Source organism: Alligator mississippiensis, chromosome 1 (assembly GCF_030867095.1).
Source record: "Alligator mississippiensis isolate rAllMis1 chromosome 1, rAllMis1, whole genome shotgun sequence".
NCBI classification, from domain to species: Eukaryota; Metazoa; Chordata; order Crocodylia; family Alligatoridae; genus Alligator; species Alligator mississippiensis.
In genome coordinates this window covers 239,509,337-239,527,657 of record NC_081824.1, presented here as the reverse complement: position 1 = coordinate 239,527,657, position 18,321 = coordinate 239,509,337, and the positions used below count along the sequence as shown (strand labels likewise).

The 18,321-nt window shown below is 43.7% G+C and overlaps 1 protein-coding gene and 1 long non-coding RNA gene across 9 annotated transcripts in view; one reads left to right on the top strand and one right to left on the bottom strand.

Annotated features, from left to right (window-relative positions):
- Positions 1 to 4: 4 nt before the first annotated feature.
- The window catches only part of WARS2 (tryptophanyl tRNA synthetase 2, mitochondrial), a 95,791-nt gene continuing 77,474 nt past the window's right edge, over positions 5 to 18,321 (bottom strand). For all 6 annotated transcript variants that reach the window (XM_059720330.1, XM_059720334.1, XM_059720332.1 and 3 more), the window contains 4 exons: positions 15,658 to 15,738; positions 12,319 to 12,404; positions 4,163 to 4,281; positions 5 to 1,821 (listed from right to left, as the gene is read on the bottom strand). In XM_059720330.1, the coding sequence (XP_059576313.1) occupies positions 1,373 to 1,821; positions 4,163 to 4,281; positions 12,319 to 12,404; positions 15,658 to 15,738 (735 nt within the window). In that variant the 3' untranslated portion in view covers positions 5 to 1,372. The remainder of the gene's footprint in view (positions 1,822 to 4,162; positions 4,282 to 12,318; positions 12,405 to 15,657; positions 15,739 to 18,321) is intronic.
- On the top strand, positions 1,779 to 17,969 carry LOC132247677 (uncharacterized). 3 transcript variants are annotated; one of them, XR_009458959.1, is made up of 5 exons: positions 1,779 to 1,858; positions 2,057 to 2,127; positions 4,596 to 4,680; positions 15,796 to 15,829; positions 17,119 to 17,969. It is a non-coding gene; the product is annotated as an uncharacterized LOC132247677 (long non-coding RNA). The 3 variants fall into 3 exon arrangements; XR_009458958.1 differs by having other exon boundaries at positions 15,796 to 15,932; XR_009458957.1 differs by lacking the exon at positions 17,119 to 17,969 and having other exon boundaries at positions 15,796 to 16,199.

Here is an 18,321-nt window from a genome sequence, read left to right as displayed (position 1 = left end):
AACACACAGAAAAAAGATCAGTTTATTTGGTTCCATTATATCTATTTATCTTTCCCTGCTCAGGACACAGACATATTATAAGCATATTTTACCGATACAGCTTTTCCCCTCTCTGCAATAGCTGTCATAGTATAAGCTTCCAGAATGACAGTATATGTGAGTTTATATTTCAATGCAGTAATTTCAAGAAAAGCATTATTGCAGTGATGCAGTTAAATGTTTCAGGACAGTACAGTATAAGTTTTACACTGCCTTTATATTTTATAGCTCTCTCCTTTCTACTTATCACAAAAATTTTTAATTTTCTTTTGTTCATTCCCCCTTCCCATGAGCTTTTCAACAGCAGCTCTCATTCTTGGGGGCTAGTAAGAAATTAGGGCCTGTGTACAATAAACTTCTCTCTCACTACTTTGAGAAAAATGCTTTTTTTATCATAACCCATAGTCCAAATTCAGCTAAACATATACCCAAGCAATTCTGGTGAGTTTTATAAAAGTTCTCTGGTTTCTCAGCCTGTCATCTTCCTGGAGGATGAAGATATTGTTTGTTGTTTAAATCTGCAGTTCATACTAGTAGTGGACTGACAAGAACAGAAATTTTTGCTGCTTCAAAGGATAAATACAAAACGAAAAACTGTGGCATAAAACTCCCTTCATGGAATCTGCTGTAAGCAGGGGCTGACTTCAGAGTGAGAGAAGAGTGCAAGGTTTAGGATGTACACTTTGTTTACTCCTTGGGCTCTTGGTATGACTTCCCAAAATGCCAACTAGCCTCACTTGATGCTCTTGATGGTTTCTGTAATATAGATATTCGTATACCAAGACTGAGGCCAAATTTGTTTCATAAAAGCTAGAAATCATTACTTAACTAGATTGGATTTTAACTAGCGACTCAGAGGTGAACATTTTTTTCCCGTTATCAATTCCCTGCACATTCCACTCCAAAAGCCTAATATTTTTATTCTGGTTACTTGGGAATACATTTTGCTATCATCTTCAACCTAGGATAAGTGGCAATAAAGCTAATGGGATAACTGCCTTTCTATTTAGGGTTATGTGTATGATAGAGTTTTGTGACAAGAGTTTGACTTTCTCTCCTGTTTGGATTAGTTTGAGAACATTCCAGTTACCTTGCTTTCCCTTCTTATGACATGCTACAAAAATAGGCAATTTCTTTAGGTAGTCTCACTGTCCTGATGTTATGGTTTTCTTTGGAAACTGCAGGTCTTTGTTGTCTTCATTTGACTGTAGTTCAAAACATCTCTGATTTTCTAGTCTGATTTCCCCAAATAAAAGATTCCCTCAAAATCATTAAGAAAATAAATAAAGGTTTGCTATAGAAAATAAAATAGCTTATCACTATTTAGCAATTTCTACTGTAAACCTACCAATCTTCTTACTTCCTGGTACACAGGGGCAGCTAGTTCTTTGGCTTTCTCTGCTCCAGCCTTTAAAACATTCTCCAAGTGGCATTTATCCTGCTGGAGCCTCTTAATCTCATTTCTAACTGGTGCAAGTTTCTGGATAACTGCCTCTGCCACTATCATTTTGTAGTGGGCGGTGTCAAGACCAACTGATTGGTGTAGTACTTCCTTTATGCTGAGTCCCGTTACTGCAGCATGAATAGACACAAGATTGGAGACACCTGGGCGACTGTCTGGATCATAGGTCACTTCTGAGGTGAAGTCAGTCACAGCCTTGCGGAATTTTAGCGCTATCTCCTCTGCACTGTCCGTTATGCTAACTGTAGCTAACTTCTGAGGGTCCGACTTGGACATCTTGGCTGTTGGATCTCTGAGGGACTTTATTTTCTTTGTTGAATCTAGAAACACACACAAACAAGTCTTCCATTAATATTTGTAAGACACTTGAGTTAAGAGTATACCCCAACTTTCAGTACGTCTCTGTTTGCCTTGGCAGATACACTTCCCTCACCACCTTGGTCAAGGATCATTCACCCTTGGTCTTCATACCCACCCCCCAAAACACCCCAGCCATTTCTTTCTTTTGCTGAAGCTCCATGGTGATTCACTTTCTAAACCATCTCCTCCCTCTAGGGTCTTGATGCTGAGAAGAAAGAAACTGAGAAACACAGACCAGACACTAGTGAGGGTCTTCATAATGGTGGGTAAGTAGGTCAAGCTATCCTCCAGGTAAGTCCTAAAATGACCAGTCTCCTCACCACAGGGAAACTATTCAACACAAGTAACCCCCAAATTCTCCTAAACCCCTTGGAAATAGCTACTTAAGAGGTTTTGCCTATCCAAAACCTGGCCAAACTCCTAAAGGGGATTTTTTTTAACAAATTATACTAAGGCAATACGTTCTATGGAAATAACTAGGGCATATGAACGTAGGTGACATAGAAGTAATATAAAATGCTTTACAAGATTCATCTTGTTGTACTAGTCCTATTCTAAAAGTATTATACCTGGAGTGCACTACAAGCTGTTGACCTAATTACTAGAATCATTTAACCCAGAGGTTTTTCAACCTTTTTTGGTTGGGGTACCTATGGCGGCCAGGTGATGAGTGGGGGTGGGGGAGGAGAGGGACAGCGAGGGCCACCAGCGCAGGGTATGGCAGTGAACCTGGAAGTGCTGCTGGCAAAACTGGAAGTGCCGGTGGCTTCTCCACACCGCTGCCGCATACCCCCTGGGGCTTTCCAAAGTACCCCCGATTGAAAATCCCAGATTTAACCTGTTCCACTAGAACACAGATGTACATGCACTCATAGACAATGCATATATTCAGGGGAGTAGAGAAGCTCCTACTTAAAAGATCATTTTATTCCGTTTTATAATTAGTCTGTACAGTGAAGAAAAATGACAAGATAATTTGAAGCATGAACAGCAAATAGCCCAGCTACTGATATAATGCGTATTCTCAAACTGCTCATAAGATACTACACAGAAGTTTGCAACACACAGTATTCTCTGTTTGACACCATGTGGCTAACATCTCATTTGTCACTGGGGCTTGAAAACTTAAAGGAGCGTAATAGCAATACTTTGGCAAAGAATACTCCTTTCTAAGGTGAGAATGCCTTGCTGCTTTAGATCTAGCAGCCTCTGCTGCACATTTCCCTAGAGATCATAAACTGCTACAGAGACGCAACAGGTCTTCCTGACCCAACTGTTCATGTTTCCAGCCACATGTGTCATTTGCTCTATAGCATGATTCAGTTTTTTTAATGACCTCATAACTCAAAAAAAGACAGTGGAGATTTTCCTCAAAGCTTTCCAAACATTTGTGCTGTAATCAAGCATGCAGTGTTTTAGTTAAAAAAATGATACTGAAATTAACACATATATGTTAAAAGTAAATGTTAAAACTTTTGGAAGTTATTTTGCAGCATTGATTACAGCAGGAGGTCTCAACCTTTTCTTCCCGAGCCAAGCCCCCCCCCCCCCCCCGCATGATATAAAAGCTCCATGGCCCGCTTGTGCCACAACAACTGTCCTATTCCCCAGTCCTGCCCACACAGCCCCAGGTGCAGCAGGCGGGGCTCGGTGGCAGGGAGACCCAGGGCCCCATGCACCTAAGCAGCAGTGCAGAGCCTCACCCACCTGCCTTCAGTGCCACCTGTAAGGAGGAGCCTGTGGGGCCAGACAAGGCGAGCCCATCCCCACCCCTTCCTTGGGACTTGCCTCAGCCCTGGGCAGACCCTCTGAAATCTGCTTGCAACCCATCAGGGGGCCACAGATCTCTGGTTGAGAATCACTAGATTACAATATTTTGCACAAACAGTGTATAATTGTCCTGGTTTTATGCATCTTATTTATAGCTCTTTAACTGGCAGTGTTAACTGCTATGTAACTGACATCACAGAATCTGTTCTCTCCTCAGGAGAGGCACAGCCCTATAAAAAGCAGAATTGAATGGGCAGTAGCAGAGCTGTGCAGGGAACCCAGGACTGGAACAGGAGACACTTTACATATTCCTGCACTGGGGGGTTGCAGAGCCCTACTTTCATCGTTGGGAGTTTTACAGTCTCTCCTCCTTTTTTCAATTTGTCTGTTTTGCCTGTCTGCTCTCACATATTTATCTCCTTTCCCTGGTTTCTGAAATAGATTCTCCTTACTGCTGAATCAAATTCAACTCATAACACCAGTAAACATGAATAACAATTAGTAGTAATTATTAGTCAGAGGTCTTCTTACTTAAAATAGCTCTGGGTTTTGGAAAGAATTTTCCATATTTCTTGTTAAAGTGTTGTGCTATATCTTGTGCCAATTCCAGGTGCAGGACTTGATCTTCTCCAACAGGAACATGTGTTGACCTTTTAATAAAAGACAGATATAGAAAATTAAGTAAAGCTCTCTGGTTCTGTTGAAATGTAACCCAAAGCTGTCACAATTCCTCCATGCTTTATGGCCAGATGGAGCCAAATGTTCAATTTCAGTGAAACCTCTCTTTCCTCTTTTTGGAAAAAGATCCAAGCAGATCCTAATCCAATCTGGTTCTACTCTTTCTGGTAGGATGAAATGAATCTTCAGGAGCAAAATAAACAGTCTTTCAAAAAGTATAAAAAAGTAAATGGAACATATACCCAATTATAGCACAAGCAGAGTTGTGTTTATTTGTATTTTGCAGACATCCTCACCTTCTGTAGGATTTCTACCACCTGCTTCTTCAGAAAGGACAAGAAAGATTTTAAGTACTGCTCATATACAAAAGGGTGAGTAGCTCTCTAACAACCCTGCTACACGTTCAAATTAAGGCTGGATAGAAACCAGCTACAGCAGGGGTAGGTAACCCCCAGCACAAATGACAAAACATGGCACAAACAGGCATTTTGCTTGGCACGTGTGCCTTAGGGAAGACAGTAGGGAAGGGTCTGCACTGCCACAACGAGGATCAGGCCACTTATGGCTTCCTCGCCACCTGCCCCTGGCACGCCAACATCTTACAAGTTGAGATTGCAGGTGTTTTTGGCACTCTGCCCAAAAATGTTGTTGACTCCTGAACTATAAAGCTGTTACATATTTTCAAGCACTAATTTGATGTTATGTAATTGAAGAGTCATTTTTATCAAGTGATAATTACTTTGCATTTGTGGCTGGTCTAAATTTATTGCATGATTCACCAGTTATATACGTAACATGTAGCAGGGGCCTATTTCATTCAAAGTAAAATTAAGTACAGCACAAATTTTCTACACACAAAATGCAATTATACTTAACCCAAAGAAAAGCCTTTGTGGGTGCATCTACACGTGCAATTAATGTGAAGCCATAAACTCCAGAGCCATTCAAGCCAGAGTAAATGAACTTCAGGTGCAGCATCTACACGTGCATTTGGGATAGCAGCAATTTGAGCCAGGGTGGAGCAAGGCCCTGGCTGGCTGGGTGCAATTTACGCCCCGTCAGCATCTACATATGCTTTTCAGTACAGTGAAGTACTCTGCCGTAAGATAATACTGTCGGTGACAGTATTATCTTACGGCAGAGTTCATTAGTTAGCATTGATATGAAATATCAAGAGATGACAGATCCACCATGTCTCATGGCATTTCTTTTCCATGATTAAATCATCCTAACTACTAAAAACTTCTTTCTTTCCTTCCTTCTTATATGTGAGGTAGACTGAAATACAGCCAACACTTGATTACCAAAGCCTAAATACCAACTGCACTTTTTGTAAGCACTGGGGTGCGCATTAAACTGAATCCTGAGCAAATTCCAACTCAAGGAAGAACATTCCATGACAACAAATTCCCAGGCAATTTCAATTCAATATGGTATTCCTTCTGGTCCCAAACTATTGAGCTGACATTCAGGGGTCAATTTGCCCACCCTTTCCCCTCACCAAATAGTTAACAGGGCAACCTAAAAACAGCTACGGTAGCCCATAGGAAATCACAATGGCCTATAACTAACACACAAATCAGTTACCATAACCAATATACTTTAAGCAGGTCAAAAGAAATGTTTCCATATGCCAAAATGGTTCCAGATTTGAAGTTACCTGACTAAACAGAAACCCTACTGTGCTTTCATAAATGTCTCTGCGTGATTCTTTTCTTTCTTGCTTGCTGTTATTATTAATTAAAAAACCAGCTTCCTTGCTTTTATTTCTTTTTCACATACTATTTTCTAAACTTCTGTTCATGTATTTCTTTTCTTTTTTACTCCTTTTTCTGTGGTTCATCTTGATTTATCTAGTTTCTCTCTTCCCCCAGATCTTAATTCTTTACCATGACTGCTGTTCCTTACCCTACAATCCACTTCCTCCCACATCTCCTTTTCTCTTATCTTTTTAATATGAAGACGCTGTGTCATTAAGGATATAGCCTCTTAATATAGACACTCACACACCTTCATTTGTCTTTCGGTTCCAGTCAGACTGTTGATAACATGCTTGGCTATAAGCATAAGTCAAGTTTCGCAGACTAGAATATTATGATTTAGTTCTTCTCAAGGCTTACTGAAGTATGGTATTTGGCGGTCAAGTCAAGTATCTGAAATTATTTTGAAGGTTCTATTATTGTCCTTTAAAAACTAAAACTTAAAATGGGTCTCACAGTTATGAAGCTATTTCTAATGTTCCTTTTAACTGTACACTGTTACTTCTGACTACAGTATGCACAACTAACAATGTCATCCCTAGATCTGTTGAGATTACTGCCGTCACTCCATGAATACTGCATTGTAGATTATTTCTGTAAAATGAAGCCTCGCTACTCCTGGTTCCTTATTCCTGCATGCGCATACATGCACACCTTTAATTTCCTCAGAGTACTCTACATGTCCTCAGTTAAAATGTGAACCAAAGAATGCTGATTTCTAATCTACCAAGAAAGAAAATTAGAACAGGACTGTGCTGCTGCAAGGGATCTAAATTTTTAGTTAGAGGGTACCACATGAAGTTTCCCTTCTCCTTTCTCAGAGAAGGCTTTCCCAATAGCTGCTACTTTTAAACTTAAAAAACCAAAAAGCAACCAAACAAATGAACGTGACTTTGATAGATGTGTAAAGGGCCTAACTGAAAGCTCCAGAATTAAGTTCTCAAGCCATATACCAAGTCCATCACAGGAAGAGGCAGGGAAGTCTGTACGACTCTTCCCTATTTTCAAAGACTATAGGTTAGTTTGACTTATCCAATCAGGCCAAAAAAATCAAGAGTGTTATTTTTACTGGTAATTGTATGTGACTTCATCACAAAAAGGAAGCTTATAAGAAGTGGAATCTTGGACAAATAACTAGGGAAGAATATAAAAGCATTGCTCAGGCATGCAGGGATGAAGTCAGGAAGGCCAAAGCACAACTGGAGTTGCAGCTAGCAAGGGAAGTAAAAGGTAACAAGAAGGGTTTCTACAAGTATGTTGGTAGCAAAAGGAGGATCAGGGAAAGTGTGGGTCATTAACTGAATGGAGGAGGCAACCTTGTGACAGAAGATACAGAAGTGGCTGAAGTGCTCAGTGCCTTTTTTGCTTCCATCTTCATAGGCAAGGGCTGCTCCCAGACTACTGCACCTAGCAGCACAGTTTGGGGAGAAGGTGTGTAGCCCTCAGTGCTGAAAAAACAGGTTAGGGACTACTCAGAAAAGCTGAATGCGTACAAGTCCATGGGGATGGACGGAGCTGGAGAACTATAGACCAATTAGTGTGATGTCCATCCCTGGAAAACTCCTGGAGAAAACTGTCAAGGGATCCATCAATGCCAGATTAATGGAAGGCAAGCTGCTGAATGCCAGCCAACATGGCTTTGTGACTGGCAGGTCTTGCCTGACCAACCTCATCTCCTTCTATGATCAGGTAACATGTGCCCTGGACAAGGGAAATGACGTGGATGTCATGTATCTGGACTTCAAGAAGGCCTTTGACCTTGATGTTCCCCGTGATGTCCTCATGGATAAGCTGGGGAACTGTGGCCTTGATCATTTATCATACGGTCCAATGGCTAGGCAACTGGCTACGGGGTCAGACCCAAAGAGTACTATTTGAAGGGAACAAATCAACATGGCACAGGGTTACCAGTGGAGTCCCTTGGGGCTTGGTACTTGGGCCAGTACTCTTTAACATCTTCATCAATGATCTGGATTCAGGAGTCAGATGTGAACTGGCAAAGTTCGTGGATGATACCAAATTATGGGGGAGGGCGATCACACCGCAGGACAAGGTAGGGGTACAGGCCAACTTGGACATACTCTCAAGGTGGGCTGGCCAAAACCTGATGCCCTTCAATGAAGAGAAGTGCAAGGTGCTGCACCTCAGTAGGAAGAACCCCCAGCATACTTACAGGCTCAGCAGTGCTACATTCTCTAGCACCACCACTGAAAGGGAATTGGGGGTCTTGACTGACCACAAGATGAATATGAGTCACCAATGCGATGCTGTGGCTGGCAAGGCTAACCAAACTGGAGTGCATCCACCGATGCATCTCAAGCAAAACCAGGAAAATCATCCTCCTGCTTTACTTGGCCTCGGTGAGACCGTAGCTGGAGTACTGCATCTAGTACTGTGCCCCCCACTTCAGGAAGGACGTGGAGAAGCTTGAGACAGTCCATAAGAAAAACATTCTTCACAGTGCATGTGTCCAGGGTCTGGAACAAACTCCCCAGAGAGGTGGTGCAAGCACCTGGACTCCTTCAAAAAAACAGGAAGATGTATTTCTTTCTAGGGTCACTGGATCCCAGCTGACTTCCCGCTTACGGTGGTGGAGCCGGATATGATGATTTCATGAGGTCCCTTCCAGCCCCATATGTCTATGAAATCTATGGAATGCACCCGAGGGTGCTGAGAGAGTTGACTGATGTAACTACAGAGCCATTGGCCATCACCTTTGAAAACTCATGGCCATCAGGAGAGGTCCTGGATAACTGGAAAAAAGCAAACATAGTGCCCACATTTAGGAAAGGGAAAAAGGAGGATTCAGGGAACTACAGACCAGTTAGCCTCACCTCAGTCCCTGAAAAAGTTATGGAGCAGATCCTCAAGGAATCCATTTAAGCACTTGGAGGAGAAAAAGGTGATTAAGAATGGTCAGCCTGGATTCACCAAGGGCAACTCATGCCTGACCAACCTGATGGCCTTCTGTGATTAAGATGATTTGCTCTGTGAATGTGAGGAGACCAGTGAGTGTGGTGTACCTTGATTTTAGCAAGGCTTTTGACACCATCTCCCACAACATTCTCGCAGGCAAACTAATGAAGTATAGGCTGGATGAATGGACTGCAAGGTTGATAGAAAACTGGCTGCAACATTGGGCTCAGAGAGTAGTAATCAAAAGGGATCCAGATTTTATGTTTCCCATGGAAAAAACAGAGTAAACCAGAGGCAAACGTGGATTTCTCATTTTACCAGAGAAGCTTGTTATTTGCTGTTTTGCAATAAGCTCCCTGCAGGCTGGCAGAGAGCGGGAAGAAGGAGGAAAGACAGGGGGTGCTATGTGCATAGACATGATTGTGGCCCCAGGCAGCCTGGAGAGCAGCTCCAGCAGGTAAGTTGGGGGCGAGAGAGGGACTGAGGCCCCTATAAGGAGGGAGGGTGCTGGGCAGAGCTGGGGCTGCTGCTCAGCTGGGTGGGGCTTGAGGCCCAGGGCCACAGTGGACAACTGCAGGACCCCAGCGGGGAGCAAGACGGGGCTGCAGGTGGCTCGTCTGAGGGACGGCTGGTTCCCCACTGCTGCGTGCACTCCCGGGGGGCAAGAGAAACCCACGCCCCCCAGATCTGTACTCAGGGCTGGTGCAGGCTGCAGGATCGAGCTCCCGCCCTGCTTCCTTCCCCCGAGTCCTCCGGAGCCTGGTGGGCACGACCCAGTGTGGCTCAGGACAGCGGGATTGTGTGGGGATTCCTTGCCACTGTGAGCTGCCCCCCGCTGCTCTGGCTCCTGCTGCTGCTTTGAGGAGCACAGCCCTGCGCCGCTGCCTTCAGTGCAGCCCTTCGTGCAGGAGGTGCATCGCCAGGGCAGCTGGGGGTGAGAAAACAGTGAGGAGGTTTTCTGTGCAGCTCCTCTGCTCCCTGCCACGCTGTGTCGTGGAATGGGGGAAGCAGGGTGGCAGGGAACAGTGGCCAACAGGGGGCCTGCTCCCCCCCCTCAATGATGCGGCATGGCAGAAAGTGGAAGAGTCACACAGAAAACCTCCTTGTTGCTTCTCACCCTCCTGTTGCCCTGGCAATGCACCTTCTGTGCCTGCTGCCACTTTGAGGGGCGCAGTCCTGTGCTGCTACCCTCACTGCAGCCCCACGCACAGGAGGTACGTCGCTGGGGCAGTGGGGGGGCAAAAAGCAGTAAGGAGATTTTCTGTACAGCTCCTCAGCTCCCCACCACACCAGGTCACTGGGTGGGGGAAGAAGGGCAGCAGGGAACAGTGGAGAGCAGGGGGCCTGCTGTTCCTTGCCACCCCCTCTCCCCTTGTGACCCAGCCATGCAGAAAACCTCCTTGCTGCTTCTCTCCCCCACACTGCCCTGGCAATGTGTCTCCTGTGTGTGGGGCTGCAGTAAGGCAGCAGCACAGGGCTGTGCCCCTCAAAGCAGCAATAGGCACTGGAGGTGCACCCCCAGGCCAGGGGGGGGGATGCTTGCAGTGACAAGGAATCCCTGTGCAGCCCTGCTGTTCCCAGCTGCATTGGGTCGTTCCTGCTGGCTCCAGTTCCTGGTGGGGGGCGGAAACAGGGCGGGAGCTCAAGCCCGCAGCCTGCGCCTGCTCTGGGTACAGATGGGGGTGGGTCTCCCCTGCCTGGGAGCATTTGCAGCAGCAGGGAACTGGCCCTTCCCCTCCCCCAAACAAGCCACCTGCGACCCTGTCCTGCTCCCCGCTGGAGCCCTGTAGCTGTGTATTGCAGCCCTGGGCTCCAAACCCCACCCAGCTGGGCAGCAGTCTCAGCCTGAGCCTGCCCAGGTACAGATCTGGGGGGCACGGGTCCGCACTGCCCCCTGGGAGTGCAAGCAGCTGCAGGGAGCTGCCCCGCCTGAGCCCGCAGGAAGAGGGGGAGCAGGGGCAGAGAGTTGCGGATCTGGGTCTGTACTCCTGGCAGCTGGGGGCCCCCTCCAGCAGGGCTGGGGGAGCAGGGGCACCAGCAAGGCTGGGGGGGAGAGGGGGCTTTAATTTTAACCAAGGATTTGGGGGGTTTTAGTAGAGAATTTGGGATTTTTTAACAGGGAAAACCAGGATCCCTGGTAATCAATGACTTGATGTTTAGTTGGCACCCGGTATCAAGTGGATGCTCCAGGGGTTCGTCCCAAGACTAGTTTTGTTCAATGTCTTCATCAATGACCTGGAAAATGGCATAGAGTGCATCCTCAGGAAGTCTGCAGCTGACACCAAGCTGTGGGGAGTAGCAGATACTCTGGAGAGCAGGACTAGGATTCAGAGTGACCTAGACAAATTGGAGGATTGGGCCAAAAGGAATCTCATGAGGTTCAACAAGGACAAGTGCAAAGTCCTGCACTTAGGACGGAACAATCCCATGCACCAGGACAGGCTGGGGGTTGACTGGCTGGGCACCAGCTCTGTAGAAAAGCTGAATATGAGCCAGCAATGTGCCCTTGTTGCCAAAAAGGCTAATGGCATACTGGCCTGCACTGGTAGGTGTGTTGCCAGTAGGGCAAGGGAAATGATTATTCCCCTCTATTCAGCACTGGTGAGGCCACATCTGGAGTACTGTGTTCAGTTTTGGGCCCCCCACTACAGAAAGGATGTGGACAAATTGGAGAGAGTCCAGCAGAGGGTGACAAAAGTGACGAGGGGGCCAGGGGACATGACTTATGAGGAAAGACTGAGGGAACTGGGCTTATTTAGTTTAGAGAAGAAGAGACTGAGAGGAGACTTAATAGCAGCCTTCAACTACCTGAAGGATGGTTCCAAAGAAGATGGAGCTAGACTGTTCTCAGTGGTGGCAGATGACAGAACAAGGAGCAGTGGTCTCAAGTTGCAGCAAGGGCAGTTTAGGTTAGATATTAGGAAGATTTTTATCACTAGGAGGGTAGTAAAACACAGGAGCAGGTTACCCAGAGTGGTGGTGGAAGCTCCATCCTTTGGCTGGGAAGATCTAGCTGGGAATGGTCCTGGTTTGAGCAGGGAGCTGGGCTAGATAACCTGCTAAGGTCCCTTCCAACCCTCACTTTCTATGATTCTATGGAACTTCTGAGGTAACCAACCACATTTTCAATACAGTGTCATTTAATGACTTCTCTGTGACCTGATATTCAGTCTCTATCCCTTGGCTAGGGTTTTACCAATGACTGAGAAGCAGAAAGCTGTAATCTGTTCCTAATCCTTTTGAGTTTTTCACCTCCTTTTAGTTATTTGTTGTTGCAAACTGTCCACAACACAGATCAACTGATTTCTTGTAAGCTGACATTCTGACTCTTACTTGTATAGCAAAATATCTGCAGCTTGAAGCACGGGATACATGAACAAACCAACGTTTCCTTCGTTATTTTGGCTGGTATTCTTTATCTGTTTATAAAACAAGAAGAAAGGGAAATCATGTGCTTGACCAATAATGTCAAAACCTGACTACAAAAATCAAAATAAAATGCTGATATACTTGGTAGTAGGTTACAACAAATGTGTCCCTTGACTTACTATGTAACTCTAGCAAAAAATACACCCAGAATTTGCTCTTTGTCAATACCAAATATTTCTTATTGCTCAACCGACCAGTAGTTCTCAAATCCATAGGTGGGCTGTAGAATTGCCATAGGTGGACTGCAAAGGCAGGTATATGGAAGGAGCTGGAAGAGGTATCAACAAACCCCAGAAATGTTTCTATAGAACCATCATTGTGCTGAGAATTAGGCTGATCTGTTAATGCTACCTTTCATATTCTGAGACAGAGCTAATTAATTCAAGTGTAGTGCCACGTGAATGCTACTATGATATTTTTGTTATGGAGCCAGTGCCTGCAGGGCTAACATGGCCATCTCTGTGGCACGGCTGGTGAGAGAACTAACAAGGAGGTAGGCTGTGATCTGTGGGCCCCTTGGGCACCGCATAGGTCCAGTGTGAGAGATTTCACAGTGTGAGAGAGACTGTGAAATCAAAAAATTTGAAAGCCACAACTATAGAGATGTTCACACACTTTAGCGCTCACTGGGCGCAGCTACATGTTCATTAATGTGTGCTTACTAATGTAGTTAAATTTAGTACCTCTGGGTGCCTCTACATGAGTAGGGAGGTTGATCTGATGAGCTGGAATTCTAGTGCACCAGAGCAGACTCGATTAATCAAGTCTGCTGGAGCGTGGCAATTACTGTGCTCCAGCAACTTCCCACATCTTGTATATCGGCATCCCCATGCTTCAAAATGGCAGCACACTGTAGATAAAGCACTCCCGCCGCCATTTTGAAGTGCTGGGACGTTGACACAGGAGATGCCGTGGGCATTTTAATTAGAACAGCTTTCGTAGCCATTCTAGTTAAATCGTTCCTCCCCCCCCAACCCTACTCCTGGAGCACGTGTACAAATGCCCTCTAATGTCAGGTGCTAAATAAATATGCATTAGGCTGCCCTACTGCACAGCAGCGAAAGCATACTTTTTTTAAGTGACACTTAATGCGCACTAGCCAATATTTACTGCATATCACTGTATTAGCACAATTTTTGATGTGGCACTATAATGCGCAGTAAAATAGTCTACAGTGCATTAAAACGCATATATAGATGTGTACACTGTTATTTTAGTAGGGAGAAATAGCAGACCTGTAAGAAGGCAATTGCTAGAATCACTCTTCTTTTTCAAATCCCAGGTATCATGCCATTTTTAAATAATATAATCTCCATAATTCCTGGTTCTTATATAGCATTTTTATGACTCTCAAAGTGTGTTACCAAAGGGATGCAAAAGGGATTCCATTTTACACATGGAAAAACAGACATAAGGAAGGGACTACTCTACTACTATCATGAGGAAAATCAGAGACATAGCTGGGAATAGCATCCAGCTCTCCTGGTCCCAACCTTTTTCCGCAAATCCATACTACTCCCCACAGGTTCAGACGTTTAACAGTGAATTCCTTTAAAATTCCAGGAATGCACATCATTTGGATAAACTAATCTGTAGAAATTCATATTTTTTTGAGTAGCCATTTACTACTCTTCACTTTAAACTACAAGTATACCCTGTTTAAGTGCATAGCCGGGGGGGGGGGGGGGAGGGGGGGGGAAGGGGAGACCACACTTAAACTCTGTAAGAACAACTGTAAATAACTGCACAAAGAGCCTGCACTAATCTTCTGGCACCTCATTCAGTCTCCTCACCTTTTTTCTCAGATAACCTTATCTATAATTTAGTTAGCCAAGAAACTGATAGTTCCTATGGTTCCGAGTCAGTTCACCAATTATGCAGTTAAAGGGAGTTAAAGGGCAATTATATTATAAAGTAGGTATTCTACAAAGTCTAGGTCTTAGCAGTTAGGTGTTTTTTGCACCTAACCAGTATACAGATAATCAATGTTTGTTATAATGTAAGCAATAGGCAAAAAACTGGAACCTGTGTTTTGTCATGCAGTTAAGAAAATAATGTATTTCTGATACACATTATCTGATTATGCTCTTATCTGACCAGACCCCTTACCCAGCTCTCTCTTTTCCACCTATACCCAGACACTTAAAATACAGAAGTCTGATTCTGAAAGGTTCTGAGCACCTTTAGCATCTAAAGATGTTACAGGTTACCTTTAAACCATTTTAAAGGTATTTGAGATGGATGTGTTTACATATTAAAGGTGTTAAACTGTGCTAAGCACCTTCTCAGGGTCTTAAAGTTACGCCACTTAGGGGAGAGTTATCTCTGAGCCCTTCTACCTAGCTGTTCTACTAACCCCTCTATCCTTTCCAAGCTCTGCTTCCCAGGGGGTGGTACTGGCCCCAAGCTAACACTCCCATCTGGCTCCAGTGGATGACCCCAGCCCACATGATACCATGTTGCTGGCTCTAAGGACTCCAAGAGACCTGATACAGGCCCCTGTGCTGGGGGCCAGGCATGCAGCCCCCAGCGCTACATTTTAAGATGTAGTATTACCCAAATTTATTATTTTTTATTTCAATATCCTTTTAAATTTGCAAACCATTTGTCTACTGTGCTATAAAACAAACAAATTGGCTATCTCCTGGCACAAGAGTATTCCTTATTTGAGGTGGCTCAGTTTTTCAGTCTTAATGTTCTGTTGTACTTTTTGCATTCAGCATTTTGTTAGCCTTGAAATTTCAACTTCAAGCATTTTGATAAATGGATTAAAATCAATTTATAATCGAATAGCTTGTGTAGCCTCTGCTAAAATAGTATTTTTAGCATCTCACAGCAACATGGTCATAATATATAGTTCAGGGGTTGGGAATGTTTTTGGGCAGAGTACCAAGAAAACCCTGCAACCTTGACTTGTAAGATGTTGGCATGCCAGGGGCAGATGGCAGGGGAGTTGCGAGGGGCCCAATCCTTGTTGTGGCAGCGCAGCCCTGGCCCCTTCTGCAAGGCATGAGTGCTGGGGGTTGCCTACCCCTGATATAGGTACACCTCCTAAGGAAAAACCTTTAAAATGAAGTTATTTTTTCCTGCAGTGGTAAAAGCAAATGACTACTTCATCATCTAGCAAGAATGGAGGACACAATGTTTGTAGTCCACAGACAGGAGAAAGTAATACAAGAAGAACAATACTATTCCTCTTAGAATTCCCTTAAATGTCCTTCTACTTGATGATATAAACCTTACCTTCCACTGGGGTAAGCGTCGTAAACGTGGCACACTAGTAAAACACCCAAAAATCCAACCAAGCTCTGCATGCTCAGGCACCTAAAAATGAAATCAGAATAAATTTAAAATATTTTCACTTGCTTATCATTTTGACAGAAAGAAGAATCAATACAAGTTATCAAAGCCAGAGGTGAGAAACCAGTTTATTTTTGTTTTTTCAAGTGAGGCTAATGCTGGTAAGAAGTTACTGGATAGGCCTGGAGACTAAAGATCCATTGGGGATGAAAGCAAAGGTTAGTTTTTATTGCCCTATCTGTCTGAGATCTCCAATGGTTCTGAAACAGGAAGCTAGAAATGGCTGAGAGTCAAATTACTTAGTTTCTGGTCTTACCTCAATCATTAAGTTACTATAAAATTAGCTGCCTTGTCTGCAAAATGGGGAAAGTAACCAAGCCTTTGGGTGCTTTGGATTTTAAAACCATGTTCTACATCTTGGGATAATCAGTTAATCTGTCCTGCAGCAACAAAGCCAGAACAATGTCTTGTCAGAAAGACAGAGATCCAAGTCTCTACCTTCCTTCCCTTTGGTTTAGAGCAGGACACGCTGGGCCAAGAACCACAAGGCCATGTCTAATCAAGTACTAAAACCATTAAAATGCTTCCATGCAGCAAAATGAAATGGGTACAGCATTTTAATGGTTACAGTAACAGATTCAATGATGCATTAATTTTTTTCTTCTTTCCTCATGGTGTCACTATAGGGCAGAGATAAGGCTGTTTAGATTATCTCACAGTACATTTCTAAATCTAAACACATTTGGATCTCTTTGTTTAACTTTCAATTTTCTGGCTTTAAAATACTCGTTCAGAGGTTAATTACAACATTATGGTAATGGTTTACCTTGAATTGTGGTGCATGCTCTTAACCCTAAGTCCACTGATAACTGAATAATTGAAGTATAATGTGATATGCAGCAAAACACAAATGTTCCACATTTTGGTTATTTGCTACACATTTCATTTGCTTCTGTCACATGTTGGCAAGTGTAGATGTTGAGAAGCAATGTTTCTGGTACATTTTGAGACTACAGATAGAAAGTTCTAAGTGTCTGAGTTAGATAATTACTAGTATCCCTTGTGACAGTCATTTTGGTGTTCTGTATAAACACAGAAATGGACTGATTTCATGACTGACTATCCAACAAACAGCCATCAAATGATAATTACTTTTGGTCACCGGTCACCAGTGAGATGGGTCATAGCTGGACTGGTGACCTGGCTAAATACAGGGGCAGAAAGCCTTTTAGACCACTCCTTTCTCCCTTGGCTATTTTTGGTTCATTTGTATCCATCTGACTGGCAGGCTTTTGTGCACAAAGCAAAATGTGACAAGATGCACCAAATGTGTCCTCTGCACAATATATGATGTAAACTGAGCTGGATAGAATTGACTTAACACAGACCCATTTCATTTTAAAGGAACCACCATCTGGTACAAAGTGGTTTCTCCTGTCTTTCTTCTAGTCACGGACCGAAGAGGGGATGTTGTTCTGCTGCGTTTGTGTTGACAAGGACTCCCTTTTAAAGTTATGGAGTTGCCGATCTGCCTCTATCAGACCTCCCTCTAGCAGACATGACTACACGTGCATCTCATTGCACCAATGGCTTTGGCATCACATCAGCCTCTGAAAAACTAACTGATTTGAACAACATCTGTCTAGCCAAATCTGTAGCTCCAACTGTAGGCCAATTTACTTCTAAGCCCCAAACAGATTCACATGAAGCATGGTACCTAAGTAACAATAATACAAAAGTGTACAGTAGTACAAAGAAGCAAGTCTGCCAAAAAAAGTCAGAAGAAACAGCGACAAACAGGCACGCATCTAGTAACAAATAGTAGATCCCAATGAAGTCGAACACTTCCTTTGGAGGACCTCTTGTCTAAATACACAATTAAATTCAGTGTGAGGTCCTTTCTCTTTGCTGTTAAATCAGAGGCCCATAAAGTTAATTCAAACAACAGAAAAAAAACAGGCAGTGCCACCTCTGTATCACTCTGATTTCATTCCCAATTGTTCTGTATTGAGTTTGATAACACTTATCACTAACCAAGAGCAAAAATGTTGACACAGCTACAGCTCCTCTCACAAAGAAGAGGCTCTCTGTCACAGAACTCTGGTGAAGATTCCTGTTATTTCTGAAATGATTCACTGAAGTGTTGAAGATTGAATCTAACATCCTGGGAAATTATGCATTATGCATCATTTAAAGTTGTTCTATTTAACAGACTTAACATAAAACCTATATATCAGACTACATTAAAAGTTTCATCTTACAACACTGTTTGTCCTGTACTCCCTAACTTCAGGCACACAGGTCTCTAGTAGCACAACCACAACCTTAACTCTGCCCCAGTAGGGACATCTGTTTTTCAGCATCATCTTTGCTAACAACTGTACCACAGGAAAATTTAAAGGATGTACATAGGAGATAGCATAAAGACCAGTTGTCTGGGTTGTCTGTAGTGGAGAGAAGTTGGAAAATGGTGAGGCTGAAAGATGACAGGGTTTCAGCTTGGGTTATTCACCATTATAATGTCCCTAAACTGAGCAGTTGATAAGATCTTGCCTAAAATCATAAGTTTGACAATTTCAGTTGTAACCTCTTTTTTTAATGCAACCT